Source organism: Geotrypetes seraphini, chromosome 1 (assembly GCF_902459505.1).
Source record: "Geotrypetes seraphini chromosome 1, aGeoSer1.1, whole genome shotgun sequence".
Taxonomy (NCBI): Eukaryota; Metazoa; Chordata; class Amphibia; order Gymnophiona; family Dermophiidae; genus Geotrypetes; species Geotrypetes seraphini.
In genome coordinates, this window is record NC_047084.1 from 436,205,544 (window position 1) to 436,227,320 (window position 21,777).

The 21,777-nt window shown below is 44.0% G+C and overlaps 1 protein-coding gene across 1 annotated transcript in view; it reads left to right on the forward strand.

The window, feature by feature from the left end:
• Positions 1-21,777, forward strand: part of LOC117348088 (perilipin-2-like) — a 62,256-nt gene that overhangs the window by 4,594 nt on the left and 35,885 nt on the right. Inside the window, exons 3-6 of the mRNA XM_033919773.1 lie at positions 4,473-4,516; positions 6,406-6,601; positions 17,602-17,684; positions 17,909-18,188. Coding sequence (XP_033775664.1) covers positions 4,487-4,516; positions 6,406-6,601; positions 17,602-17,684; positions 17,909-18,188 — 589 coding nt within the window. The 5' untranslated portion in view covers positions 4,473-4,486. The remainder of the gene's footprint in view (positions 1-4,472; positions 4,517-6,405; positions 6,602-17,601; positions 17,685-17,908; positions 18,189-21,777) is intronic.

Here is a 21,777-nt window from a genome sequence, read left to right on the forward strand (position 1 = left end):
ATTGTATATCCTGTGATAACCTGTACATGACGATGATTCTGAAGTAAAAAGCTGCTTTTAGTTATCTTCTTTGGAATGACTACGAGACAGCATTGTATCTTCCAAAACAGACAATATTAGTTTATTGGTAGTATAAGAACTTACAATTGTACAGCAGCACAGGCATATCAGAAAAATATATATTGTCAGTTCAGAATATGCAATGGAGAGAAGAATTTGCTCTCATATGCTTAGCAGGGGGCTAGCAGTTCCCCGTAGCATAAGTAAGTGAATCTTTCTCTGGCTTTACTTAGAATGCACGTGTTTTTTATACAGAGGAAATTCTTCCTTTGTTCCAAGAAAGGCCATCCCCGAATTCTACTTATGTACTTCCCTATTGGTACATAACATAATGTAAATCTAACTCCTCTTTTCCTCAGTCCACGCCTCTCTCACTTCCACCAGGTGCCTTGGAAAAAAAAAAGAACTTCTGGTGAACTGTCCTCCCTCAGCACAGAGACATGCATCTGTTAATTAGCGGTTGTACAATTCTATGCATATTCGAGCTGGTGTCCTTGTAAGATGAAAGTAGCTGTTTAGTTCCAATAGCTAGGTCTGGAGGCAGGAAGTCCATGGTTTGGTACCAAGTTCTTTCATCTCGTTACACCCACATGAGCAGAGCTCCTTGCTCATTAAAAGTTTTATGGCTCTCTCGGGTGCCTGGCCCATGAAGTCATACAGCACTGATAACAGTTCAGCAGAGCACTGATAACAGTTCAGCAGAACCTTGGAGGGAAATCCTCCCAGCAGGGAATGGTAACAAAAACATCATTGTTAGCATTGCAAAAGGCTGTAGATGACGACAGACAGCAAGGTACAGGCAGGCTTATGGGAAAATATAAGTCTGTAGTTTCCAGCATAGTGTCCAGCATACATAAGTGAAAATATAGGTCTGTAGAATCCAGTTGAATAATCCGTATGTCCAGGATATACAATGTCAATTCGGAGAACGGGAGAGGGGGAATCGGTGATGAACTGGTATCAAACAGGTGGTGACCACGCTTTAAGCAGCAAGGTTGCAAGGGACAGTGTGGTAGAGAGTGCGAGGTCTGATTTGTTCAGTGTCCTGTCCTGCACCATAGGCATCCTGCGCTGCGGTGAAGTTTCCAAGCGAGAGAAGGGGAGGCTTCCCTTGCGCTGTGACTTTTTTGCGTCATTAGGCATAGGTCAACGATGGATGAAAACTTACAACTTGCTTCGGTCCTGCCTTCGCGGAAACAGAAAGTAGGCAGGACCCGGCAGTGAGAAAGGCCCAAAGCAAGTTGTAAGTTTCCATCCGTCGTTAACCAGTTTCCTGCCTGTCTCCTGCCTTAGCCCGTAGCGAACTCTAAGGTGTGCGTGCCGGCTTCCCTTCTCTTCTTCCCCCTCCTCCCGCCCCGGGACGTAACTTCTGGTTTCAGAGGGAAGAGGAGAGAAGTTGGCACGCATACCTTAGAGCCCCGAAGCATGAGTTTGCATCTCCAAGCCGGTGAGAGATAGTATTTTGGGGGAATTTTTTTATGTTGAGCGGCGGCAACAGCAGGATTCCTGATAGATGACAGCTGGGCGGTAATCTAAATTAGCTGGGCGGACCGCCCGGTTAAAAAGCCCTGGGGAGAACATTGCACATGGGGGAAGAATAACCTGAATCACAGTTATCGGATGCTAGTCTGTTGAGAGACAACAACAACACACTCCTAATTTGCCAAACAAATCCTAAACTAGAAAAAACAAGGAAGGCAACCAAGTCACATCAAGGTCTGTGAGGGGGAAGCTCAAAGTGCCTAACTTGGCTCACAACTTGCAAACCAAATATAGTGTAATATGTCAAAGAACATGTCACATTATATGATGTTATAGGGCGCTCTCAGTGTGAACCCTCAGTGATAGGAGCACAGCTCCGACACTTCACTTCTGGGCCAAGGCCATAAGCCTCCACCCGCACACCATCATCGAGCGCCCTGTGTGTGCAGAAATCAAACCAATCAACAATCAAAGTGAGTAAATGAAACTCAACACAAGCAACCTGAGCGACCCCCACACAAACCCTGCCAGCCAAACCCCCTCAAAAAACTCACGCAAAATCACAAACAAAGTCAAAAACCATACCAAAAAGTGAAAAACATGTCCAAAAGAAACAATACTTATCCAAAACTGTCACACAAACGGAAAAACCTCTCCTCCTGGCGCGGTTTTTCCGTTTGTGTGACAGTTTTGGATAAGTATTGTTTCTTTTGGACATGTTTTTCACTTTTTGGTATGGTTTTTGACTTTGTTTGTGATTTTGCGTGAGTTTTTTGAGGGGGTTTGGCTGGCAGGGTTTGTGTGGGGGTCGCTCAGGTTGCTTGTGTTGAGTTTCATTTACTCACTTTGATTGTTGATTGGTTTGATTTCTGCACACACAGGGCGCTCGATGATGGTGTGCGGGTGGAGGCTTATGGCCTTGGCCCAGAAGTGAAGTGTCGGAGCTGTGCTCCTATCACTGAGGGTTCACACTGAGAGCGCCCTATAACATCATATAATGTGACATGTTCTTTGACATATTACACTATATTTGGTTTGCAAGTTGTGAGCCAAGTTAGGCACTTTGAGCTTCCCCCTCACAGACCTTGATGTGACTTGGTTGCCTTCCTTGTTTTTTCTAGTCTGTTGAGAGAGACATGGGGAAGCCACTTTTTGCCCTGGATGGGTAGCATAGAATGTTGCTACTCTTTGGTACTAGTAACCCCACTGTGAAAACGGGCTACTGGGCATGATGGACCATTGGTCTGACCAGTAAGGCTATTGTGTTCTTATGTTAAGCCAGTCTCTCTTTATAGACCTGAATTCCCTTGCTCCAGCATTTCCAGCATCTTTTGTGCCACCATTTGTTATTTGTTTGATTTATGGCTCTTAATTGACAAGGAGGTGTGAATCCTTTGACATTTCAGTTCTGGAGACATAAAGACAGGATTCCCAAGCACTAAATCTAAAGATCTTTTGTTATCCTTAAGTATTGTTAAACTATGCCCCCAAAAGGTAGAAGCCATCTGGTCTACACTGACATCACCAAGATAGCCTAATATAATATCCCAGAGGCCTTTGTTGACACTGACAACTTTCACCTACAAAATATACAACACCCTCCTGCCGGCAATCTTCTGGGGCGGTTGGGGGGGGGGGGGGTTTCGCCAGGAGGGATTGGGCATCCCTCCTGCCTTATTCGTGGAGGGAGAGGGGGGATACTGGTGGCCGCAGCCGTGGCCTCTATACTAATCGCAGAAAGTAGATCCCTTGCCGCGATTAAGTATAGCGGCCGCGTCTACTTAACAATGTAGTCCAGCATTTTGCTGGCCTACATTGTAAGTGCCTCACTAGGCTCCTGGAGCTGGTGATACTCTTTGTAGTCAGAGGTGTGACTTTGTTTGTTAGGGACCTACAGAAGCTCAAGTCTGTCTTAGGTTCAGGAAAATTGGTGATTTTAAGCATAGTCTTGAATGAATGTTAACTACAGCCCTGAATGAACTGACTACCTGTTTGTTTGGTTCAGTGGGTATGCGCAGCTTCATGTCATTCCGTAGATGTAGAACTGAATATTCATTGACTGAATCGGTTCAGCTAATGTATTGAGGTATTAAACAACATAAGTGACCAATAGCAATCATGGTTATACCCTGCATGTGAGTACCTATGGTCCTGCAAAACTGATAGGTGGCACGGATAGGATCTGAACCAGGCAAGTACTATACTTAAACTTGTTTCTGCCAGCTGTGCCTTTGTAATCTATTGCCAAAATCGGCTAAGAAAAACAGCTATGTTCCAAAGAGGGAGCAAAGAAACATCTCACATTTTTCTGGGTACCTTTGTGATGGTCTAAAATAAGAAAACCAAATCTCAGCTGGGTAGTTGGCTACTAAAATGTGTGGCAAATTATTGTACTTCATCTAGAATAGAACGGTGGTTATTCTTATCCTTGGCATGATGGCTAATGGTAGCAATAGTCAAAAATTAGTTACAGGTCTTGTTGAAGCTGTTCATGGACCTACTTGCATCAGGAGAGACTACAGAAGGGAATAAAAATTAGGATTAAACTATGAGGCGTACTGTTGAAAATAAGGAAAATAGTACACTTAAATTTTAAAAAGGTTTTCAAAAACATGCCAGACTGGAAGAAGGACTAGTTAAATCTCAGACTGAAATGGTGATTAGTGTCACTAATAGCCAGTTAAATCACTCTGTCATGGTATGCACAATTAAACATTCGGCAGCATTACTTCAAGTGACGCGCAGTTGTCAAACTTGAGCTATAAACAGCTCCTTAGAGGGCTGTAGCCCACGGACTCTGGGCAATGGTTACCTTCATGGTTGAACTACATTGAAGAGGTGTAAACCCTTAAGCTATGATAGGGAGAAATCCCAATGATTCAGAATTGTCGGTTTATGATATTTGCGTTAACATATTTCTTTTCCTTAAGGATTTGAAGAGAAAATGGCTTCAGTAGCAGTTGAAACACAACAGGTATGTAATTTGGTTTATCCAGAGTTTGTGACTTGGGGCCTCTTCTATTAAACTGCACTAGCACACCGCGCTGAATGGCCCACGTTGCTCCCGACGCTCAGAGTTCCTTTGAGCATTGGGAGCAATGCAGCTCTCTGCGCTAAAAACTGCTTGCGCAGTTTAATAGAAGAGGGGTTGGTGTGTTTGGGGGTTTGTTTGTTTTTTTTTTTTTTTTATATTTGCTTGGTGTGGGTATGAAAACCATGTTCAAGTCCAGTTTGACATACTGCAGTCGTAACAAAATATCTAAGCAGTACACAACTTAAAAAGAGAAAAAGGGGAAACACTTGACAGATAATACAGGATAGATAAAATACATAAGAACATAAGTTGCCATTCTTGTACAATCCCACTCTATTCCTGGAGTCGTGGGTTATTTTTCTATGGTCGCCAGACAGCTTGTAGGGAGCCCCATTATACAAGTCTTGAGCTCCTCCCCTCTTACCTCAGGACTGCCCCCCCCAGGAATCCAGTTTCTTTCCTACAAGCCAGACTGTAGGAGATTGTCTTTTCTCCTCGTGGTTTTTTTTTTTTTTCTTTAAAGCGAGAAACAGTGAAGGTGACTTCTTGGTGCTCGGTCGCTTTATTGAACACTAATACTTGACGCAATCGTGTTTTGGCCTAAAGATTGGAAAGATCGTGTTTTGGCCTATATTGGAAAGTAGTAGTGACGGAATACCATAGACCAGGGGTGCCCAATATGTCGATCGCGATCGACAAGTCGCTCGCTCATGCGACCCCAGTCGATCGCAGAGCGGGTTCCCTTCTTCCTTCTCTTTTTTCCCCTCCTGACTGGCCAGCTCCTGAATTCTGCTGCTGCCGCCGCTGCTCAACATTAAAAAAAAAAAAAATGGCTTGGAGAACTTATGCTCCGGGGGCTAACGTGTGCTTGTACCGGCTTCCCTTCTCTTCCCTCTGAAACCGGAAGTTATGTCGGGGAGGGGGGGGAGAGAAGGGAAGCTGGCACGCACATATTAGAGCCCCGTTTGCGGGCTAAAGCGGGAGACAGGTCAGTGAAGCTTGCGATTTGCTCTTCTTGCTGCCAGGTCCTGCCTACTTTCTGTTTCCTCAAAGGCAGGACCCGGCAGCATTTCTCCCAATAGGTCGATCTTGGGCCGCTCAGTCTTCCTCTCCCCGACGTCAATTCTGCCGTCAGAGAGGAAGTTCTGGCTTCCAGAATCTCCCTACCACATTTTAGTGTGTCATTGGTACCCACATGTACCAACATGATGGGTTCCTCCCCAGCATCATCTAAAATTTTAATCTAGGCTGAGAAGAAGACAATATACGTATTGTAGAATATGGGACTAAGAGGGACTGGCAAGTACAAAGGCAATATATTGTCTGCTGCAGCATAGACTAGAATTATGACTTAGGCCTAAGGGAAAGTTTGTTTAAATAACTGGGTTTTAAGGTCTGGAAAGAGGGCTCAATCCTAAGGGAAAGAATAGGTTATTCAGAGTGTGGAGGGAACAACACTTAAAACTAGCGACTAAAAACATAAAACATATTTGGCTTGGTTTTGGTGTTGCACCTAGTCTGTGGAATTTAAATTGTGTATTTGTGGGGGGTTTTTTATCGGAAAAGTTGAAGAGTATTCAAGCTTGTATCTCTTTGGAAACAATTGAAAACTTGTCTTTTTTTAATTCCATGTTATGAGGATGTGAGGTGGGTGTTTAAAAATTTTTTAAAAAAAATTTTTGAGGTGGGGTTGGCTGGATAAAAGGATAGGAAGGAGGGTTTGTGGAGGTATGTCACTTGTACAGTTTGGGATACAATAAAACATTTGTTGAAAGCAGTAGTTGTAAGCCTTTTTAATTGAATTTATGTCTCCAACTTCAACTCAACAGAATATAATGGTGAGGGTGGCTAACCTGCCATTGGTGAGCTCTACCTGTGCCATGGTGTACTCTGCTTACACCAGTACAAAGAAGAACCATCCCTTCCTGAAGTCTGCTTGTGAAGTGGCAGAGAAGGGGGTAAAGAGCATCACTGCTGCAGGAGTCACAAGTGCAAAGCCTATCATCCAAAAACTGGAGCCACAAAGTAAGTGGTGCTGTCTGAATGGGTTTGATTTTCCATTAATTTTAATGGAGTCAAAGGGTCATGGATTTGACATACTGCCTTTGTGGTACAACTAAAGAGGTTTACACTTATGTACAGGTACTTTCTCTGTCCTAGTGAGCTTGAAATCCTAGGTTTTGTACCTGGGACAAAGAAATGTTCAAGTTTTATTAAGGTTTGTTAAACATGCAATGTCAAATACTTCAATGCTACAGTGGGCATTGAATCTAGTTCCCAGGTTCTCGGCCCACTGCATTAACCATTCTAGTGCAAAAAAGGCATACAGGTCTTGACCAGTGGGGGTTTGTACCCCTACTTGCAAGTCTGTGTAAAAGGTATCAATTTATATTTTTCAGCTCCACATCCTCTGCGCTACTCAGTTCATCCTTCTACATGAAAGTGTCACTCTGATGCTCTGTTTTCTGTTTATTTTCAGGATTTTTGTCCACTTTCAGAGGCTTTCTTGGTACTTCAGAGGTAACCAGTTTCCCTGGGTCAGCTCTGCCTCTTGTGGAGACACAGACCTTCAGTAGCAGTGGTCTGTAGCTAGGAGGACCACCCTGTATCAGGGCACCTACCTAGCCAGCCTGTGTTAACTCCTTTGTGGCTCAGGGACCGTTTCCCCTTGAAGCAGTGCTCATCTTGGGCTGTGCCGGGGCTTGAGTGCAGACTGATTGGTATCCGTGTCGGTCCCTGGGACTTTTAGCGGGTGCCAGCTGCTTTCCCCTTCCCCAAAGAGGAGGTGGGAGGCCAGTTCTACAGGCTCTAACCTAATCTTGAGTGGCATCCAGAAGAAATGAGCTCTATTTTCTAATTTTTTTTTTTTTTAAAGCTTGTTTGAGGCGGTGTGTCTTCACAATCCTCCAGCCTATGTTAACAGCTGATAGAGGCAGCACTTTTGCCATTATCTTCTATGGGGCACATTGGGAGGGGTTTTTAAAAGTGCATATTTTGGAGTTTCTGGGATTTAGGTTCCCCCAACTTTAAAAAAAACCTTTCTCCTATATTTATGGCACTTCTGTTCGGTTGCTGGGCCTGTTTTTTGGCACCACCAGGTTGCTGTGGTGGCCATCTTGAAATTTTCGATCCCTATCTGTTTGTTTGTCTCAAACTTCTTCATTTTAGCTTAAATCAATTGAGATGGACTCCTTGGGGCTTTTTACCCCTGATTATGCCAGATTTGTGCTGGATGGCCACTTGAGGAGCTTCCTTGTTCCATGTGAGGGAGGGAGTGAACTGAGCATAGCCCCCTCTGGCCCTTCTAGGCCTTTGCAGTTGCAGGTGGCTCAGTTATGGGGGAAAACCCCTTCCCTCGTACAGCAACTTGGCATCTGAGGTGAAGCAACAGCGCGTAAGAGTATCTGGGGCCATATGGAGGAAGGGGGTGTCGTTAAAGAATAACATATGTCCACCCTCTTGGGGCTTTACCTCTGCCTTTTTTTTCCTCAAATCATGTTTGAGATGTATTTGAGTTATCAGGGCACATCTATTCCCTCTGGGGTCACATCTCATAGTATTTCCCCCAAACCATGGCAGCTTAGTCTTGTAAGCTTGACGTCCAGTTGGAATAAGACTGGGGGTTTGAATCCTTCAGGAGGAATCCTCAGTTTTGGAGAATACAGGGTCTAATCTCTGGGTCAAGAGTCCCTAATGCTACTGGACCAGGGGAAGACTCTGTGGTATGTATGTCGACTGCTTTATTGGAGGTTATAACTGAGTCCTTGTGGGTGCTGAAGTTGAATTCCCCCTCAAATCTCTGCTCAGCATACAATGATGAGCAGATCTAAGTCTCGGTCTAATACTTTCCCTTGCAAAGTTTGTCCCCATCCCCACAAACTGTCCGATCCCATCCACACAAGCCTTAGATAGTTTATATTGAAATCAAATTATTAAAGTATAAAAAGAAACAATATTCTGTACAACTGTCATTTTATAAATCACAAATATAGAGCAAGGATCAGCAAAATCCATATCCCTTCCACTATCGAGAAAACTGAACAAGCCAAATTACTATAGAGTGCTACATAGCATGATTTTTCTAACAGAATATCTCTTACACACAACACAAATTCCAAATTCATAATAGCTGATCAAAAATGATAAGTGTACAGTAAATTAAACCAAATCCCCAAAAGCCACATCTTGCATGTAGTTAACACCAAAGAAATGGAATGATCTATTTCCTCCTATATTAAGCAAAACACTTGGCAGGAATAGTGTTAGGGGAGTGCAACTAGGGCAACTGCCCCTTGGCCAGATAGTCCTAAGCCTGATGGAAGCTGAAGAGGACACTGCCAGATAGTGATTCTTTGAGTCCCCAGTTATGTCTAACACAAGAGGAAACCAGAAGATGAAAGCCCCAGGAAAGACAATGAAGAATATAATATTTGTTCAGAAATATACCCCCTCTCAACTCAAATTCAAAATTTATATTGAAAACATTGATATGGTGAATAGGGTTTGCTAGGATTTTTCTGATAAACAGATGCTCTCTTACCAATGCACAAAGAACATTGGAGAAATTTAACTACTATACAATCTGCACAACTGAATAGAGTTAGTGGACACTACTTCGTATATGATAGATGTCAATGGTGTTCCTTACAATGGTTGGTGAGAGCTTGCAAGACCCTAATATGGGTCAGGTATATTATGCAAGAGAGGTGACAAAACTGACACTCCATATGTGATATATATATGATCTAGTGCCCAAGTCAGAAACTACTTATTGGTTGCACAGTGCGATTGTTTTTTGTTTTTTTTTTGTTTGTTTTTTTAAATTTGATTGAACACAAATCACGAGTAAATGCAGAAAATCAGAACATATAAGATTTGCCGCTACTGGGTCAGACCAGTGGTCCTATCGTGCCCAGCAATCTGCTCACGCGGTGGCCCTTGGGTCAAAGACCAGTGCCCTATTTAAGTCTAGCCTTACCTGCGTATGTTCTGGTCCAGCGGGAACTTATCTAACCTTTTCTTGAATCCCTGAAGGGTGCTTTCCCCCCTATAACAGCCTCTGGAAGAGCGTTCCAGATTTTTACCACTCTCTGGGTGAATGATAAAGCCCCTTTGGTTAGGTATTGGTAATTGATGGGGGCGTGTATTCTTTGTGACATTAAATGGTATATTTATAGATGTAGTTACTTGCAAGCCCGTGTAAAAGTAGGGTGAGAGGGAGATTACTGAATTTGAAAGACCACCGTTGGATTTTCCAGTTAAAGACTTTAGCCCTGCTCTGGCAGGATGCACATTTCAAATCTGATATATTCTAATCACAAAATAGAAAAAAAAATTCACCTTTTTGTCTTGGCCATTTTATTCTTCAATCATGTTAGTCTTGGGCTCTGGTTTCTATTTTCTTCTGTTTTAACTCACTCGCCAGTTTCCTGACTATTTGACATTTTTCTCCATGCTTGCCATCTAACTTCCATAAAAATTTTAATTAAATATAGAAACATGATGGCAGATAGAGGCCAAATGGTCCATTCAGTCTGCCTATCTGCAGCATCCACCATCTCCTCCCCCTAAGAGATCCCACATGCTTGTCCCACGCTTTCTTGAATTCAGTCTTTGTCTTACACCACCTCTACTGGGAGACAATTCTACATATTTACTACTTTTTCTGTGAAAGACTGTGTGTACTTCACGTTCTAGTGTGTGTGTTTTTGTGTGTGTGTGGGGGGGGGGGGGGAGGTTTTCTCCTGTGCCCAATTCTTTGCAAAATAACACTTCCTTTTTTTAAAAAAAAAAAATTCATCTACAGTGGCAAAATAAAGCTCAGAATTTAGGAAGCTGGCAGAGCTGAGAACATTTCAGCACCTCCTCGTACTGCATCAGCCATGTGCTTTCCTTTATTATGCTTGATCTTCTGTTATTCCAGGGACTGAAGAGTGTTGAATATTCTGAAAGTCTTCACAACATCTTGAGGAGAATCTCCTTAGGAAGACATACCATACACAAAGCCATGTTGGTGTTTAGTGCCAGTTGCACTCGGGTAGGTGGCTTGTTGGAATTTTACCTTGTGTTTACCGTGTTTTTCTAATGGTCTCTTTTGCTGTCAGAGCAGAATTGGACGAGTGGGGAATTCCCCGTACCCCTCCTCTTTGTTTTCTTGACTGCTTTGGTACGAACTGATTAGAACAGAGCAGTGTAGAGGAGGTGGAGCCGAAAAATGTAAATTGATACTTTATACACACTTGCGAGTAGGGGTGCACAACCCCACTGGTCGAGACTAATATGCCTTTTTATTCAAAAGCTGATTATTGAGGTAAGTACCTAATCTTCCCTATTCCACTCCTAATTTAATGTAAAATAAGATGTGATAATGGCATTTTACAACTGCTAGATTTATAAGTACTATCTCAGTGTTCTCCCCAGAAATTTTTTCCAGTTGGGTGGCATGAAAAAGTAGCCGGGTGGGGCGGGGCGGGGAAATTTGGTAGTGGAGAAAATTAAATGTATACTATTTTTATTAGTTAATTATTATTATTTTCCAATGCTCGATATGACTTCCTTTTTTAAGGTTTGACACTTGTGCCAGAATATTTTTACTAAATCTAAGAAGTATCCAATTCTAGAAGTGAATAATTAGATATTCACCCTCTTTCAAATGGTATAGAGGTTTAAAAAAGGGAAATGCATTAATGAAGTCATTAGGTTCAATCTAACCATTTATTTCTGCATGAATTTAAACAACTAAAAAAAAAAAAAGATAAATATAGCTCATCCAGTCATACAAGAAATGGCTGTACAACACCTCTAATAATGTTTTGATCACTAGGTTCCTTCCTGAGGTCTCACTGAGGATATAAAATAGATGCTATCCCCACTTCCAGACCTCTTCCACATAATTTATGGAGAGGTGTTACTGAGCCTTGAAGGGCACCTGTGTGATTAATCTTTATCTGCTTCTTTTTTATTTTGCTTTAGTGCAAAGTAAAAGCTAGGGCAAAACAGTATAGGTAAAGATGCAGGTAATAATTAGTAATGTATTAAAAATATTTTATTTTTATTTGCTTATAATGTCATTTGAAAGCTGCTTGATGATAATACAACTTTAATTTAATTCTTTATAATGTGTGTATCTATGTGTTTGGGGGGACAACACCTACGTCAACAGTAAAGTTAGAATAGGGTCATTAAATCCAGTGGTGTACCTAGTATATATGACAGCCCGTGCTAATCATTTTTTTAACAACCCCCTCCTCTATATAAAAAAAGATATTTTTAGTAATAATCCATGAGTCACACAATAAGGGTGCATCTAGGAAAAGGCAGCATCTTAAACACTGCAGTGAGCACTAGAACACCAACACACGCATTGTAAAACTAAACAAACCAGATCCTACACAGTCAATTGATCCTGTAGTCGATGCTAACAGAAAGCCATGTCCTTTTCATACACACAGAACACAGATACACCCTCGCCCAATATGGAATAATCACAAACTAAAAATAGAAATATGTAGTCAAAAGTTAAACTGAACCAAGAAACCAGACTCTGCATACAATGCAACACCACAGAAACAGTGACACATATCCCCTAATACTGTGCAAAATATAAAGACAGTAGATGTAAATTTGAAAAAAAACTTCTACATAAGTCACCACTTTACAAATTAACAAATAGAAATAAAACAAATAATGAGAAATATGAAAATACCATTTTATTGGACTAATCCATTTTTCAATTAGCTTTCAGAGGCCAAATCTTTCTTCAAGACAGTACAGTAAACAGCTGTTATGGTATCCTGTCCTGATCTGAGGAAAGGGGTTTAGTTCCCCCCAAAATTGCCTTATTTCCATTTCCTATTGATAAATTTTAATCAATACAGTTAAAATACTATTTGATTCTACGTAAAGCAAAAAAAATATTTTTTTTTCTACCTTTTGTCGTTTCTGCTTTAGTCATCTTCTCTTCACTCTCTTCTTTCTATTCAGCATTTGTCCTCGCTCCCTTCCAGGCAACATCTGTCCTCTCTCTTTGCCCCTTCCACCAGCCTCTACCCTCTCTCTACCCCTTCCATCTTCTGTCCACCCTATCTCTGCCCCTTGCATCCACTGTCCACCCTTTCTGCCTTTTTCATCCAGTGTCTGCTCTCTCTCTGTTCCATATGGTATATTCCCTCTTTCTATGTCTCTTCAGTAAACTCTATATCCTGTGCCCTTTCTCTCCTTTGTACATGATTTATTTCAGCTTCAACCCCTCTCCATTTTTTGTCTCCACCCCTCCCCTATGCTCTGGCATCTCTCTCTTCTCCTTTCCTTCCTTCCTTCCTTGCCACTCCACCCCATGGTCTGACATCTCTCTCCCCTTCCCTTCTCTCCCCCCCTCTCCAGTATCTGCCTCTCTCTTTCTCTCTGTCTTTTTTCTGTGAGGAGATCATGTTGATCTTGAACACTGAATAATTCTTCCATATTCCCCATATCACTAAACTGTAGTCTGGTCCAGCAGACTGCTTTGGCACTATTACATGGGTAATAGTAAATTCATTATGCATCAGCTTTCCACACAGAATGCCACAAGTCTCTATTTCTTGTGCTGTGTTTACATCTGCCAGCAGCAGAAACTTGTGAGACAGATCCCTTGGCAATACTACACTTTGGAGCCCTTTGACCATCTGGTTCTGTATGGCTGCAGGCTTTAAAGCTCTGTTTACTGGAGGAGACTGTCCAGCATACATAGTTGCATCACTCTTAAGGATCTGATCAGAGATTACATTAGACAAGGTGGTATTTTTAGGCATGGAAAAACAGGACATGTTCTCCTCAATCTGCTCAGATGCCCTTTAATGCTCGTCTGATCTCGGGCTAAATCTTGCCTCCTGAGCTAATCTTCAAAGGAGAGCGGAGTGAGAGCCATATCAGCAGTGACATCCGTTTTGGGCCGCATGTTGTGCAGGGCTGGACTAACGCAAGTTGTAAGCTTCCTTCCATCGCTGACCTAACTTCCATAAATCAGCAACGGAGGGAAGCTTACAACTCGCTGCTCTTGCTTGCTTTGGGCCTTCCTCGTTGCCGGGTCCTGCCTTCACGGAAACAGAAAGTAGGCAGGACCCGACAGCGAGGAAAACCCGAAGCAAGCAAGAGCAAGTTGTAAGCTGACCTGTCTCCTATAGCGAACCCATGCTCCAGGGCGTGTGCATGCCGACTTCCCTTCTCTTCCCCCCTCGGGACGTGACTTCCGGTTTCAGAGGGAAGCGGCATGCACGTTAGAGCCCCGCCGGGGAGCATGGGTTCAAGTCGCTTGCTGGCGTTAAAAACTAAAAAAAATAAAATAAAAATGTCAGGCTCCTGCGATTCAGGCTGTGCCGATTTAGCCCGGTAAATCTCCAAGCCGGTGAGAAGGTTTTTTTTTTAAAATGTTGAGCAGAAGGCAGCAGCAGCAGCAGCAGGATTGCGATCGAGATTACAGCCGGGCGCTCATCTAAATTAGCTGGGCGGAGCGCCCGGCTGAAAGGCCCTGGGGAGAACACTGCTATCTATATAAATGCTATGGGGCAGCTCCATGACTTAGTGATAGTGCAGACTTTTGCAGTCTGTTCCTGGATGCCACGGAAGTGGCAATTACAGCTCTGGGGTAGGGGTGAAGTTGGTGTTCAGCCAGAAAATATTGTCCTTTCCAGCAACCTGAGCTTAAGAGCCCATGGTAGAGTTCTGTAAGAAGCTTTGCTGCATGTCTCCTATCTCAGCACTGTATCTGCAGTGACCAGACTAGGAACGCTGTGGGAGAGGATGTATAAATAATGAAAGGAAACCACTAGGTAACCATGAATGAAGACTCAACGGGACCATAATCTCAAAAGTATTTCTGATTTGAGCTCTTAACATCTGGCTAAAATAAAATTCAACATTAGCTTGACGCACACATTTAGGGTTGAGTATTTGCTGTCTGGCTTTTAAGAGTAAATAGCACAGACCTGCCAAGTTTCCTACTGAAGTGTGGAGCACAGTTCTGAGCTGAGCATCTTTCCTCTTGTTTCAACCAAGTTTGTTTAGTGTTTTCAAACTTGTCTATCAAACAAGCTATTCAAGTAGCTTAGACTAATTAATAAAGGGGAGAATAATTGACCTAAGAAGGCAAGAATAGGGAACTGCAAAATTCTGGATAGAACAGAAAAACACATTTGAGGGGGAAGCTGTGTGGCAGGGGTTCACATCAGTGTCTCCAAAATACTAGGATGAAAAGCACCAGCAAAAAGCCTTTTAAGAGCGTTCAGAGGAGTGTAGTTGCAAATACTGAGGTAACTTGTTCTGGACTCAGAACAAAAAATGTTGGGTGTACTATCATAATTTCCCTAAATGTAAGGTCACAAAGGATTTTGTACTGTACAGAAAGAAATGCATTTGTTTACTGGTACTGCCCTGCTTAGTTTGGCATCCTTAGATGTTTCCATTTCAGCTTTTGTCTCTAATTTAAGGTCTCTTATGTATTAGGTAAGGGTCTGTTATATATAAGTGACATGAGGTGGAAGATTGTTTTAGTTCCTGTGTAGGGATCTGTAGTCTAGCATGTTCTAGTTTTCTAGCTGTAGCTGTATTTGTACTTTTAGGGCCTAGTGCAATATTTGTATTCTATATCCTGAAACAGCAAAAGTGACTGACAGGAAGCTACAGTACTTTATTTAAAGAGCTGAGTAGCAATGGCAGGAAGAATGGGGGGACAAGTTATTGTAGTTCAAACCCCCATTGCTAATTCCTCCTCTTGTATTCCTTTTTCCAGTAGCGTACTGTTAACGCACAAGATGTCCAAGCAATGTTCTTGGGTAGGGTAAGAAGCCCTGAATAAACTTGAAACTTTTTTCTCATAAATCCTTGTGTTCACCAGTGCAAATAAGTTGTTTTTTTAGAATGGCTGTAGGATTGAGGAGTACTGGGGTGGGGGCAGAATTGGGCAGAGCTGTGGTGTATTAAAAATCTCTCCCTTCCAAAAATTGGGCCTCCTTGGCATCTCTGGTAGTTAGAAGCTAGCATCCTTGAAGATTGGTTCATGCCGCTGCTAAGCCTAGTGATTCAATTGTAAATTGGTGATATTGATATGAAACTCATAAGTAATAGCCACATCATGCTTCCTTAATATTACATATGTCTGTATGTGGGAAATTGAAAGCCTGCTTATAAATGCTGTTTGAAGCAAAGGCACACTTGAAACCGGCTATGCTTCCCCCCTTCACACACACACACACACACACACACACACACACACTCAAACATACATCTTTACTACAGTCATATTTACCACTGTTGCTCCACTGCCACCGATCTGTTTATGCCATGTGATGGAGAATATTATGCTGAAATTTATATCTTCTCTACTGGGAGGCTGATACATATCCTCCATTTGTTTTCTACCTGATGACATCTATGGTGCTATCTTAATCAGAGATGTAAGTAGGTTTTGGATTTTTTTTTTCTCCATCACCAACCTTTTCTTGGTCTCTTTTGCACTCATATGTTTTGGTTTTTTTTTTCTATTTTCCCTCATGAGCTTGTTCTAGCAAATACATTTTTCTTTCTGTATTAGCTATCTGTATTTGATCTACAAAGTTCCCAGTAAAACCCAACTTTCTAGTGCAATACGTCTAGTAGTCCTGAACAGTAGGGTTATGCATATGAACCCACAAATTGCTTGCAGAATGTTGTCAATCATCTTTGAACTCTGCCTCCTTCCCAGGCAGCTGCTCCTGCCCCCCAGTTTGTACAAAAGTAATTGATGAAAGCTTTATTTAAAAAAAAAAAAAAAAATCTCGTATAGATTCGAAGATTTTGGCCAGCAAAAATCGGGCCAAACCCAGCCCATGGGGACTCCCCTAAAGCACAATTTTATCGGCAGGACAAGTTTCCAAGTTACTGTCCTGTAGGGAGCTGTTCCTTAAGATTATGGAAATAGGGCTTTCCTTATGCACAGTTCTATCTTTACCAAGGAAGTCTCTGCCTTCCTTGTCAATCAGGAAGTCCATTAGCCCAATTTTCACCCTAAGGTGTCTTTAAGATACAGGATTAAGGGTTGCATTTGCTGAATGTCAAGTGAGTGCTTCTCCAGGAACCTCAAGGTTACCAATGAGTTTCATGTATTGGATCGCCTTTTTGTTCTAGCTAGTCAGACTAAGAAAGGGAGGCCAGCGTCTAAGGTCTTGATTTTCCAGATGGATTAAAATGGCTATTATGTGAGCTGTAGTAAGCAGCTGCCAATTCCATTGAAAGCACACACCATCAGAGGAGTTGCTACCCCATGGGCAGACACTTTGGCAGTTTCGCCCAAGGAAATCTATAGAGCAGCTACATGGTCTACACTTTACCTTTACCTTTACCAGGTTCCATAGAGTAGATGTAGCAGCCAGGAGAGATGCTGCTTTTGGGTCCTTCGTTTTGAAGGTAGACTCGGGGGACTGCTTTGGTATATCCCAATGGTTCAGGACTATTGGACACATTGTAGATGTGTCTAATAGTCATGAAGTCTTGCCCTGTAAGTAAGCTTCGTCTGCCTTGGGATCAATCTGGCTTTGAAGACTTCTCTGTTTCTCATATAAGCTACTTGATAGCAGAACATGTGAGTAGCTCCGTACTCTGTATAATATTAGTGCAAGTTGCACATCGTTTTGGTATCTGTTTTGATCAGTTACTTGAATGTTATAATGCTCTTTGGTAATGTTTGTTACAGAGCAGACCGGTCGGGGATTTTTCCCTGTTTCCCTCCTTCCAGTTATGTCTTGTCATTTATAGTGCTCGTTGACTGCTTTTGTACAAACTGAGGGGGCAGGAGCAGCTGCCTGAGAAGGAGGCAGAGTTCAAAGACAATTGATGGCATTCTGCAAGCAACTTGTGGGTTCAGATGCATAACCCTAGTGTTCAGGACTACTAGACATATCTCTGAGATCTTTCTACTTGAGTAGAACTTGAGAATCACCATTTTAGAATGCTTGACTTTGTATTTAATACCAATTATCGTGAAACTCATTGGCACATATTTCATTATTTTTAAGTTGTTCTTGCCAATAATTATGCCTGCATTGGACTGGACAAAGTTGAAGAGAAGCTGCCCATCCTCTGCCAACCAACTGATAAGGTGAGGTTAGATCTGGGTCTGAGTGTACCAATCTAACTCTTGGTGATTCTATCCATTCTGGTAGAATACACTAATACGTGTATTGCAAAGAGCCAACATGGCTTAGGTCTTGTAATTCTGCCTGCGAACTGGCAGTTTGAGGTTTGGGGATAATGGCTTCAGCTCCTGAAATCTAGTTATCAGTTGTCCTTTGAACTTATGTGAACTCAATTTTCCCATCTTAGCTTATTGCCAGTGCCACAGACATGGTGTGTGGAGCAAAGGAAACTGTAACGGCGACGGTCATGAGTGCCAAGGATGCTGTTGCCCTTACAATCACTGGAGTGCTGGACAAAACCAAAGGAACTGTGCAGGGGGGCATGGAAATAACCAAGACACTTGTGAGTGGCAGTATTGTTTTGGGAAGCCGCATGGTGCAGATGGTGAGCACTGGGGTAGATGCAGCACTGACCAAGTCTGAAGCTCTTGTGGATCAATGTCTACCACTGAGTGATGAGGAATTAGGTAAGTAAAGACCAACTGCTTGACTACAAAACTTCAGTGTAACTAGAGATTATCATGAAATCCAGAAACTTGGTTTTATTAAAATTTTCATTATGTTCTAGTTTGTCCTATTTTTGAACTTAATAGAAACATGACGGCACATAAAGGCCAAATGATCCATCTAGTCTGCCCATCTGTAGCATCCGCTATATCCTCTTCTTAAGAGATCCCACATGCTTGTCCCATTCTTTGAAGTCAAACAGTCTTTGTCTTCACCACCTCTACCAGGAGACTATTTCATGCATCTACCATCCTTTCCTGAAAGAGTATTTCCTTAGATTACGCCTGAGCCTATTACCGCTTAACTTCATCCTATGCCTTTTCACTCTGGGGTTTTCTTTCAGTTGAAAGAGACTCACATAGGTATCTAAGTGTCTCTTTCTAGTGCATTAGGGATGGCATGCTGAGCCATAGGGTTGTCCATGCCTGCTGCGAGCATTCTGCAGAAGGTATCAATCAGCTTTTCAGCTTCTTCTCCTTCCCAGTCTTTGCTGCCCCCTTCAGTTCTTCCTCCTTCAGGAAGGCACGAAGATGTCATGCTGATCTGCTCCCTTCGTTATTATTTTGAGGTGTTTTTCATTCTTCAGTTTGATTTTTACGTAAGGAACTGCTGTGCCTGCTTTGATAGGAGGCTGGTTCTCCCATCAGGGAAGCCTCACTTTGGGAAAGTAAAGGGATCAAATCCTCTGAGTCCCTGTTTGATGAATCATCATAGTCCAGCATAGCCTCTAACAGTACTATCCATGTACGTGGTTTGCCCCTTACAACCAACATAACCTACAGAGATCACAATCTTCCTCTTATTCTCAAAAACAGGATTTTGTAAAAGGCGGGCCTACGAGTTGGAGCGGGGAGGTGTCCCTCTGGCTGGACTTTGCCAATAAGGTAGGGAGGGACGGGAGGGAGGGGGTTTGGATGACAGCCTTAGGGATTGGGCATCCCTCCTGCTGCGGGGTGTGGTTGAGTAGTAGCACTGTGGGATTGTGTGACATGGCGGGAGGGATTGGGCATCTCTCCTGCGGGGGGAGGTTGTAATGTTGGGGGAGGGGCATCTCTCCCACTGCCAGGGGTGGGTGTCGTGAGGTTGGGTGTGGGAGGGTAGTAGCATTGAAGGATTGTGTGACGTGGTGGGAGGGAGTGGGCATCTCTCCTGTTGCCAGGGGAGGTAGTAATGGGGGTTTACAATGCATTAGGAGGGAGTGGGCATCGGGAGGTTGGGCGAGCGCAGTGAGAGAGGGTGGGCATCTCCAGCCAATCTTTGATTTTTGAGTGGGGTAGTTTTTTTATTTTTTTAATTCACATGTGGTGGTGGTGGTGGGGGGTTCGTAGCTGTCAAACCTTGCTTTCCTGTCAGTGCCTGAGCCAATCAGTGCTCGGGCATTGATCAGAAAGTAAGGCTACGACAGCTGAGACCTGTTGGCAAATTTTGGCTGAAAATTTGGCATAACAAAGTTAGGGAATCACTTGACGATGATAGAGAATTGCTCCGAGTACTCATTTTAATATTATTGATCTTGTACTAAATTTGCATGGCAGAATCGGAGACTGCTAGGAAACTTTGAAAAGACCATGGTAAGCCATTTTGATGATCTGCTGCTAAAATTCATACATGCTAAACCGGCTGGAACCAGTGTAACGAGCACGTTAAAGATACATTTTAGTATTGAGAATCTTCCCCCTGGTGTTGGAATTCCTCTTTCACCTCCTTCTCCTGTCTTCTGTATGGCTTTTGCTAGCTTTGGTACAAACTGAAGGGGGCATCAGAGACCAGGGAGGAGGAACTGAAAAGCTGTGATTAACATCTTCCATAGCAAAGCAGCAGATGAATCCAGAGACTAGTGGGTATAGCTCACATCGACCAGCAGGTGGAGATAGAGAACTGATTAACAGTTGGCCTTAAAGCCTGGTGTTCTTTCTGTTGATTCAGTTTTGCTCTATCTCCCAGCAGGGTTGGAGCTATACTTCTAGCTCCTGGTCTCTGCCTGCTGCAGGATAGATTGAAGTGGTGTTCCGGTAGGATTCCTCTGTTGAGACTAGTTCTCTTCAGTAGGTGGGGGTGCCTGGCTGTTTGGTGCCGGCTTTGGGAGGTACACCTGGGCCCTCCCAGGTCCCTACTCCACCCTCCCCTCCGTTGGATAGAGGGGTTCCTTTCCAGGTGCAGGAGTGGCTGGCTTCTTCATTCCAGTTAAAAAAAAAAAAAAAAAAAAAAAAAAGGGGAGGCCTTCCTGCTTGTACTGAGCCGGGCTGTGCTTCACGCGGCATGCAGTACATTTACCAATGATTGCCTGGCTTCGGGGGTAAGCGGCTGACCGGGTGAGTGTTTTCTTTTCCTTCCTCGAGGGTGGTCGCGTTTTCCCGGGTGCCGGGCGTCTTGGGGGGCGGAGTCGTCATTCGGCGGCGTTCGCCGCGTGTGTGAAAAAAAAAAAAAAAAAAAAACCGCGTCGGAGCTGTTTTGTCAGGCCGAGGGGGGATGGCTGCAGAAGTTAGTCAGCTGTGTTCGCGCTGTGGGGAGCGCCGAACACGGTCGGGTCTTTGCTCTGCCGGGTGCTTGGAAGCACAGGCAGACGACCCGTTTTTGGCGGCTTGCGAGGCAGCCATGTCCCGAGTGCGGGAGGCTTGCGCAATGTCCCCGCCGCTCGGAGCCGATGCAGGGTTGCTGCAGGACTCGGCCACGGAGGACAAGAGTGAGGCGGCGGGGGACCAGGCGAGAGCGCTGGAGGCCGGCGCGGCCCCTCCCCTCGGCTCGGAGCAGGGCGGGGGAGTGCCTCTTAGCTGGGGTGCATTTTCGCCCGAATTTGTGATGTTGCTCCATCAGGCATTACAATTACAGCGCTCGCAGCCTACCCAGCCGGGGCTGGGGGCCGGGCGGTCCCTTGCGGTACCCTCTACCTCTACGGGGGGGGAGGGGACAGAGGCTAGACCCACGGCAGGGGCAGCAGGATCCCCGGGGCAGTCGCAGGGGGCTAAGAAGCGCAGGCTAGTGTCTGCGGAGGCAGTGGATATGTTGCCCAGATCTCCTTTCTCCCTGCCTGAGTCATTGGAGGAAGGGGAGCTATTGGATTGGGACACGGAGAGTATCCCGAGTAGGGAGGGGGATGACCCTACGGCTATCCGGTTGTTCCATAGAGAGGAGCTTTCTTCTTTTATTTCAAAAGCTTTGCAGAGTTTGAACATTGCTCAGGAAGATGCCACGGGGTCCGGTAACCCCCTGATGGCAGGTACCCGTAGGCCGTCTAAGGCCTTTCCGGTCCATGAGGCCATGCAGGAGCTGATCTCGGCGCAATGGGAGGCGCCGGAGGCCAGTTTGCGGGTGGCAAGGGCCATGAGGCTCTTGTATCCAGTCGAACCGACCGAACTGGACAGGTTTAGATTGCCTAAGGTGGACGCTCTGGTGGCAGCGGTGACTAAGAGAACTACCTTGCCGGTAGAAGGGGGCGTGACACTTAAGGATGCACAGGATAGAAAGATTGAAGCATCCCTAAAGATGTCCTTTGAAGTGGCTGCAGTTACCTTACAGGCCGCAATCTGCAGTTCTTACGCGGCGCGGGCT